At 37.2% G+C, this 9,417-nt stretch overlaps 1 protein-coding gene across 1 annotated transcript; it reads right to left on the bottom strand.

Moving 5' to 3' along the window:
* On the bottom strand, positions 473-2,471 carry LOC109822564 (pentatricopeptide repeat-containing protein At3g29230-like). The gene is made up of 2 exons (XM_020388779.1): positions 729-2,471; positions 473-659 (listed from the first exon to the last, which is right to left on the bottom strand). The coding sequence occupies exons 1-2, from the start codon at positions 2,397-2,399 to the stop codon at positions 558-560; spliced, it is 1,773 nt and encodes a 590-aa protein (XP_020244368.1). The 5' UTR covers positions 2,400-2,471; the 3' UTR covers positions 473-557.

Below are 9,417 nucleotides of genomic sequence, written 5' to 3'. Positions count from 1 at the left end.
AAAACCGATTTCTTTTAGGAACAAAGAAATATATCTGTAATTACTTACTGGTCATTTTTTGTAGGCTGGTAATAGATTAACATCAATTCATAGAAATGTCTATAAGATACTGAGATGTGTTCTTTCCTCTATTTTTAGATGTGGAATTTTGAAAGGTTCATCTCGTTCATCTATTTAGTCTGCATCTATGCTATCTACTTGCTGATAAAGGGGATTCAAATTATTTTTACCTACCGAACAGATATAAAACTAACTGTTCATATAAAAAACCAAAGGCATAATGCTATGGAGAAAGGGGAAATGCTGAACAGATAATATTAGTTGATAAAACTAGAAAAAGATGACTTCTGAAGTACAAAAATGTACAAAAACATGAAATCTCTATCCTGATTTCACTGATATCATGGATGTATCCCCCTTACCAGAAGAAGTCTTTCTGCTGTCCACAGAGAAAGTAACAAATTCAAGAATATAACCGAGAAAATTCCAATTAAATTTTCATGAAATATAACAGAGGAGGAAACAGAAACAAAAACAAAACTTTGTTTACAGAACCGTTACCTTACGAACACCATTTCATTAGACAACCTCCGAGCAACATCATAAATCCACTCCTTACAAGAATGCAAGCAATCTCCATTCACAAACTCATGAACAACCCCATCCAACTCAATCACACTCCTCCCAGTCTCCTTCTTCATCCCCCTCTTCACAAACTCATGAACAACCCCATCCAACTCAATCACACTCCTCCCAGTCTCCTTCTTCATCCCCCTCCCCTTCATCAACCTTCTCATCCTCCACACATCAGTCCACATCCCTTCATCCGCATAAATATTCGACATAAGAACATAAACCCCTCCATCGTCCTCTCCGATTCTCACAAGCTCGTCTACAACTTTCTCTGCCAAGTCCACACACCGATGAGTTCGACAAGATGCAAGAAGGGACACCCAAAGTGCAGGAGTTGGCTCCATCGGCATTGTCTCAATGAAAATTCTAGCCTCCTCTAATCTCCCAGATCGACCGAGGAGATCAACAATGCATCCATAATGCTCGATTTTGGGCTCGCTGCCAAATTCATTCTTCATCCTATGAAAGATGTCGAACCCTTCGTCCACTAGGCCCGTATGAGTGCATGCAGTCAGAACGCCGAGAAAAGTTAAATCATCCATCGGAGCTCCTTGCTTTAGCATATGATAGAAAAGCTCGAGGGCTTCTACTCCACGACCGTTAGTCCCAAGACCAACGATCATCACGTTCCAAGAAACCACACTCTTAGCACGCATTCCCTCGAAAACCCTTCTTGCAAGGTCCAAGCTCCCACATTTCATGTACATATCAACCAAAGACGTATTGACAACCACGTCTAATAAAATTTTGTGCCTTCTTAGATAGGAGTGTATCCATTGGCCTTGATCAAGGGCGCCCAATTGAGCACATGCTGTAATTGCACCGACGGCACAAACCCGGTCAGGCCTCGTGCCTTGGTGAAGCATCCGATAAAAGGTTTGCAGAGCCTCTTTAGAGTTTCCATGACGTGCGTAGCCATCTATGATGATGCTCCATGATACTTCATTCCTCTTTGGCATCGCCTCAAAGAGTTCTTTAGCAGAGCTCATATCACCAACTCTTGAGTACCCATTGATCATTGAATTCCAGCATACCAAATCTTTTTCAATGATCTGATCAAACAGCTTGCGGGCACGATTAATGTTGCAATCTATCTTCACATATGCATCAACCAAAATAGCCCAAGTAAAAGCATCTCTTTTAGGCATTTCATCAAACAGCTTCTGAGCTTCCCCCACTTCTCCACAGTTGACATAACCACTTATCATTGAGTTCCAAGATACCAAATCTTTACACTTACACCCATCAAAAACCTCTCTAGCTAAATCAATCTCCCTACTCCTATAATAACAACTAATCAACCCATTAACTACAAACAAATCAGAATCAAACCCAGTTTTAAATACTTCCCCATGAATCAACATGGCAAGCTTTTGATCAGAAATCAAACTGGAAGCAGTTAGGACAAATGGGTATGTGAAATTATCACTCTTCACTCCATTCCTCTTCATTTCGACAAAGAATCGGATTGAATGAAGAGGGTTTGAGGCCTTTGAATGGAGTCTGATGACAGTGTTGTAGATAAAAGTGCCAGGTTTTTGGATTTGAGAGAAGATGAGATTGATGTAGGAAGAGGATGGGTTAGGGAAGGGGAGTTGGGAGAGAGCAAAAAGGAGGCAGCTGTGGGAGGAGGATGAGTGCGAGAGATTGGGGTTGGTTATGGATTGGGCATGAATTTGGAGAATTTGAAGGGTGCTCTTTGCATTTTTGAGGGAGGGTTGAAGTGGGTTTTGGGAGAAGAGTTTGAGGAAGGAAGAGCTGGACATCGATTAATTTGGAAGTTGGATCCCATTTGATTTCTGAGACAGACAAGTAGCGGGTAACTTGGGTTAATGCTAAGTGTTGCTTATAAACAGAAGGATATATTGCAGATAACCCCTCATTTATATCTTTTATATTACTCAGCCATTTCTCAATTTACTTGTTACCATTTATTTTGTCAAAATATCAATTCCTGAAAATGAGTTGAAAGATGTAGATGAGATTATTAACATCTTAGCTTAAACATAATGAAACTCAGTTAATTCATTTGTAATCTGTTTTCCTTGTCATTTCTACAACCAATCTCACAACATCAAACAAAGGAATCAACTAAATTACCTTCTTATACAAAAATAATCTCTCTTCTCAAAATGCTCAGCTTTTAACCCAATTTGAAGTAACTAATAGGTAAGATTCACAAACAAGGAGCATTTCTTCACAAGAGAGAAGATAAAAGTGTTTCATTCATTCTAGAACGAACAAAAAACTATACTACAATCAATAGACAATACAAGTTCTTGCAAAATCCCCATCTACTCATCGTCAGCAGGGGCATTCTTGGAAGTCCCAGTCTTCTTGGGGAGCAAAAGGTTGTGGATGTTGGGCATCACTCCGCCATTGGCGATGGTTACAGTTCCCAGGAGCTTGGAGAGCTCCTCGTCGTTTCTCACCGCCAGCTGGATGTGACGTGGCACGATCCTCGTCTTCTTGTTGTCTCGTGCTGCGTTTCCAGCGAGCTCCAGGACCTGATCAAAGGAAAGAAGAGAACTGTTGAGATTTTTGGTTTTTTTTTTCAATTCCCAGAAAACCAACTTGAAGCCCAATAAACTCAAATCCAAATACATCAGCGGCGAGCAAATTACTCCGTTAAATAAACCAGATTTACTTCAAATAAAAAAGGAAATTTCCAAATAAATTCCAAACTTAATCCTGAAAGTATTCAAATGTAGTGCTGTTATTTAACTCCAAGCTCGTGAAATACAAGAGAAGAAGCTGATGACAACACCAAACTATCCGAGTTGATTCAGCCTCCATGCAAATTAAGTTAATTTTCGCACGAGGATAGTTAAAAACTCAGAAATAAAATGAAAATAAATAAATAAATGTATACGAATAAAAAGCACATAAAATTAAAAAAATGTAAATGCATTTGAATAAAAAGCACTTAAAATAAATAAATAAATGCATATGAATAAAGAGCACATAAATACAAATATATTCAGAGCCTCAGTATGTCAGTTGATGTCATAATTCCCAAGTAGGTTCTCCTTTTTCAGGGTCTTGGTTTCCATTTTGCAGACAAGTTCATCATAGGCAACAATTTTTCGCAGAAAAGAAAATATTTTTGGTAAAATAAACTATTAAACATTAAGATTGATGACGCCTCAGTAATGACCAGAACATCATTTGAATGTAGGAGCTTCAAGTAGGTTCTCCCCGTAAAACAGGGTCTTGAAGCTATCTACACCTCAAAAGTTGGTCCTTTCATCATTAGCAATATAAATTTTGTGTATTAGCCTAAAATACTCTTCAAATCCATCATATTTGCGGAGCAGCGGTATTTTATTCTTCAAGGAAATTAACAACACAGGGGTTAATAGGGAATAAACAACATATTTTCAAATTACGTTTAACAAGTAAACCAAATATTACGAAAAATACGACCCAATACAGGCTCAGAAAAATATCAGCGTTCTCAATCATGAATTATCTGAAGCAGAACTGGCGTTAGCTGTTATTTTTCTCATCACAGCCAAAAAATTTGTTATAAATTCAACTAATAATAAATGCTTGGTCACAATAATGCTAGCTCATATCAAGAAATTCAACCATTTTTTTATCCTTTTGCTTCATAGACCAAGTCTCAGAAGCGCGGATAAGTTGTAATCATAGCTAACATAGCAATCAAACCAAAATAATTCAAGAGTTGCAAGTTGAAAATTGACAAATATGGCGAGAGATTTTAGAGGCAAAACCATGAGAAATTACGAATAAGCCCCCACGTTAGCCCCGCCGAGTTCAATCTCTGCCTCCATGACTGAGCTCTTTGGGGTATTGAAATCCTCCAAAAGCCAAAGGTGAGGAGAGGCAAAATACAACAAACGTGGAAAGTTATGCAAATATTCATCTAAGCCCCAAACAAAATTTGAGATATAGCCGTCACTTTGACACAATCCTGAAAGATAGTAAATTAAGACCAGAACTGCAACACTGGACGACACTTGATCTAGCACGAGCATTGGGGCTTTGATCTTCATGAGTGATTTCAGAGAAGCCCGGGGTGCAACGTGCAAATATTAATAAGACTTAACCACGCTCTTGAAATTGGGGGTGTAGTATGAAATGAAATTTTGAAAGGAAAAAAAAATATATCATGAGCCTTACTTTCGTAAATCGCCGCCATGGCAAGAAATCCTAGAGGAAGAGAGGCGAGAGATGAAGGCAAGATCCGGAGAGCACCGTATTTATAGATGCCCGATGAAACCCTAGCCCCAATTCAGTAAAACTAAAAAGTCAATCCAACGGCTAATATCTTACGATCTAGACATTTGCTTTGATCCGGTTCAATTATCAAAACTGCCGATGAATAAAGTGTAAATTCCAAAAAAACTCTTTAACCTATGTGAGGAATTTTACACAAAGCCCCTGTGTACTTTTGTGAATTGAAGGGTTTGAGAAAATTTCCCTGAATTTTGCTAAATTTGCGCCCGAACCATCCATTATTCAAAACCGAACCGAACCGTTGCAAGTCGGTTCGGTTCGGTTTGTTCGGTTCTTAATAAGGCTATACATTCTGAAGTAGTTGTCAGTTGAACCCCTACTCTCCAACAAGTTATAGTTCAAAATCAGACATTTACTCTAGATTACAAACAGCATGAAATCCATCTTCTTCACGATCAAATGTCTGAGTCTAATCACATTACTCTCTGAAAAAACTCCAAAATTTCGAAGATACTAATACAAAATATAATAAAGCTTGCAAAAAGAACAGATTTTTAAGCATTTACCATCTAGAGCTTCACTCTAAAATTTCAATCTAACAACTTAACAAATATCATGTTCAAATTATGCCGCTGCAAAATAAGGGCATTTAACTTACCAGCAAACTACCATTTGTGCATCAAATTTAACAAAATTTTTTGTCAGTTTCTCAAAAAAATACTAGATGTCAGTAAATACATTCTCGTACTAGCTAGGGCAAATTTGAGTGGGGGATGCGGTCACCGCCGATAAGATTAGAGTGAGGGAAGGGGAAGCGAACGCGTACCTGTTGAAGAGCAGGGGCTCGCGACGGAGACGGAGGGCGGTGACCGGACCGCGATCTGAGGGGTTGAGAAAAGTTGAGGAAGAAACTTCAGGAGAGCGTTTTTAATTGGATTTTGATTTGGAAAAGAATCGAGAGAGAGCAACGGGAGGCTACAGTAGATCTGTAGGGGCAAGGGGGTGGCCATGGAGGACTGAGCGTGGAGTTTGGGTCTACGAGGTTCTCTAGGGCAGTAGGGTTGGAGCGGCGGTGGCTGGACCTGAGGTTGGGGAAGAGTTGGAGAGTTAGGTTTAGGTTAGACTGTTGGAGACTTGATTTTATAGTAAGTGAAGAACGGGTCGGGTAATAAAAAATGGGTATGGGTTATGGGCGGTCGGTTCGGGCGGTTTGGGTTGAAAAATTTTCAACCCGACCCGAACCGACTTAGAACTAAAACCGAACCGAACCGCTAATTTTCGGTCGGTTCGGTCGGTTTTTTTGGTTTGGACCGAACCGTGCACACCCCTAGTGAGATCCCAAGCAAGTAGCTGGCTGGGTTGGTTTTTTTTTTTTAATTTTTTGCTGCTGTGGGGTTTTTTTTAGGGCTACTTACGTTCAACTATATATACATAACTTGTGCAAATGCTATTTACGTTCAACTATATATACATAACTTGTGCAAATGCTATTTACGTTCAACCATATATTTTAGTTGCAATTACATTAGCAACTTATGCATAAGTGGCATATTTTAGTTGCAATTACATTAGCAACTTATGCAAATGCTACTTACGTTCAACTATATACATAACTTGTTCAATGCGATTGGACGCATCTTTTGCATGAAATTAATCTCAAATTCTAGTTTGGATGTTTGTACTTTTACTTGTTACTAGTTTTTATGCACATGGTTAAATATCAAAATAATTTATTTTTTATTTATTTCATTACTATAAATAATTCAGATTTATTTTGAGTTCAAATCTGTAAAATTGAATTATTAGATTTGCTATGGCATTTATTTAAATATTGTAAAAAAATCGATGTGATGGATTTTTGTGCTAAACTTGGATCAATATACTTAACTGGGATATCTTAATTGATTTCCTAAGAAAAAAATATCAATTGACATAATAATATCTTCAAGCAGAGTAGTAAAAGAAAATAAGATAAATTGATCCTACATCTCATATTCCAAACTTTACTAATCCCAAGCTATAATATGGAGTCAAGCGTGAATAACATTATCATTATGAACTATAGTTCTAGCAATAAAGAAATTACATTTATTATTGCATTGAAAACAGATTTGCACAATACTTTGGAACATTATAAGCTCATGTTTTATTATAAACAATCTCAAAAGCAAACATAAAAAACAGTGACGACAAACATATACATACCACACATACATCACATATATACATACATATGGAATTCTCAGCCTCACATCATTTGATAAAATTTAAAAAATAAAAAGACGAAACTAAGATTCAATGTAAGTATTGTATCAATTTTATGAATAGGAGAATCACATAAGCCATGCAAATATAAAAAAATTGCATGAAAAATTCCCTTATAAAATTTCTAACTTTACTCAAAAAAAACTTATATATAAACAATGTTCAAATATTATCAATCTATTCTTTTTTTTCATATTCGTTAGTCGGATAATCTCTTCTCTACCTTATCTTTTTCGAGCAATTTATAGAGTAGCACTCTAATCATCTACGTCGATTGATGATCATCATCTAGAGATGATTCTATGTGCTATTATATACTTCGCTTATCTATATCTAATGTCTCATCCATCTACATTCACGGAATTTGATGTCTTTCTGATAATAACACAAACTTCAATAAATATCACTCAATTAATTTTTTTCACTGAGAACAAGAATTATATTATTGAAAATTTCTGCATCATTTTCTAATTTATCTGCTTGTGTTATAACTTACCTTCTTTCTCTACATATGAATTGTTTTTCGTGCATTCAATAGTCAGTTCCTACATGCATCAAATAGTGTTACTTTGATTATTTGTCATTTCACGAGAATCTTAAACATAATGTAGTTTTCATTGCTTTATTTCATATATATATGTTAATATTGTATCTTATACACTGCTAGAAATACGATTATTACCGACGTGATCATATAGCAACAACATTCTTCGTTTGCCTATAAGATGACATATAGCGACAGACAATGTCTGTCGTATATACGTGATAATGTGATTATACTGACGATAATTCAGTAATGGCCGACCGAAAATTTTCCTCGCCATTACTTCTCGACAGACAATTTTCTTGTCGTAAAAATCCAGTTAATAAACTATATTTAGCGACCGAACATCCCTCGATAAAAGATAAAAATGCGAAAAAAATTTTAGGCGCTGCGATTGCCCAAAAATTTTGGGCAGCGCGCCCCGTGAACCCCAAATCCCCCGTTCTCTTTCTGTTAGAACCTAAGAGGGGGGGTATTCAGTGGTCTTATGCCCTATCTCAAATCCTCATAAATCCAATTAAACTATTAATAGTTATCCTAGCAGTATGAATTACCAACAAGAATATGTAAGCTTAGTAATAATATAGACAAGAGATATATCCTAACAAGGAGATTATAGGCAAAGTATGTGCAAGATATATAAACAACACTAAGTAAACCAATCTAAACAATAGTGGATGATATTAGAAATGCAAGCATGCACAATGCGCCGATATAGATAAATGCAAAACACTACGCAAAGACCATAACTCAAACAAGCCAAGTATAATCACGAGAGTTCGGACTTCCCGTTCACGTCTCCGCCACTCCCCATCCCGGGGAGAAATCCATAACACAAACTCCGTTTGAAGCCGACTTCTTCTACACACTCGGTTTCTACTAAACCGAAAACTCTACAACTCACACTCTCAATCACACTTTACACCCACTAAGTGTTGACCTAGCCCGTGTCTCCTCAAGTGCTCGCTTACAACTCTCTCTACACGTCAACCCGACCCACTACTCTTGGCACGATCCCCGCTCAACCACACACTTCCTCACTATGTCTACAAGTGTATTACAAAGTGATCTACAATAAGCACAAATATAATGAGGTTCTTCTTACATAATGACGAGAAACTCAATTAAAGCTCACACTCAATGTACAATCCACAACCAATTATACTATGAAATTAATACAATAGCTCAGATGGTTGTGTGTGTACCAAAGAATAATAAACATAATTAAACTCAATATAGAAATCTACTTATTTTGGAAATAAGACAAAACAATAAATTAGCTAGCAAATTGAGTTTAGAAAATTCTCTATAGATCAAGAGTGAGAAGACAATTTAGTTGATATGCCCAAACACAAAAGGATGATCTTCCTCTTTCCTCTTGTAACAATTGCTTCAAACTAAAACCCTTCATGCTTAAAAGCTTTGTAACCAAACTTAAACAAAACCTTAAACAATTTTAAACCCTTGTTAACAAATATTATAAAACAATCTCTTAGTTAGCTTGAGAGTTTGAAGACAATGGGCTATATTATACCTCTCACACTAGCCAAAATCCATGAAAGACAGAAAAGCACCCAGAAAACAAAAGCTCAGAAATAGCGTTTAGAAGCAACGGCTATATGTCGTCGACCGGAAATCCGTACGTTTCGACCGATGGAAAAGAATTCGGTCGACCGACGAAACGCGACCACGCGAGCAGTCTGAAAAACAAAGAACCAAGCCCAGACTTCGTCGTCGACCGTGCCGGAGCCGATGCGAGCTTCCGCGACCGG

This window comes from Asparagus officinalis, chromosome 8 (genome assembly GCF_001876935.1).
Source record: "Asparagus officinalis chromosome 8, Aspof.V1, whole genome shotgun sequence".
Lineage (NCBI taxonomy): Eukaryota > Viridiplantae > Streptophyta > Magnoliopsida > Asparagales > Asparagaceae > Asparagus > Asparagus officinalis.
Note: the sequence above shows the minus strand (reverse complement) of the source record. Positions and strands in the feature narration are given on the sequence as shown.

Excerpts from the sequence above, each read along its gene's own strand:
- LOC109822564 (XM_020388779.1), bottom strand. The coding sequence starts at position 2,399 with ATGTCCAGCTCTTCCTTCCTCAAACTCTTCTCCCAAAACCCACTTCAA. Across the intron at positions 660-728 it reads GTGTGATTGAGTTGGATGGG|GTTGTTCATGAGTTTGTGAA; the intron begins GTTGTTCATGAG and ends GAGTTGGATGGG.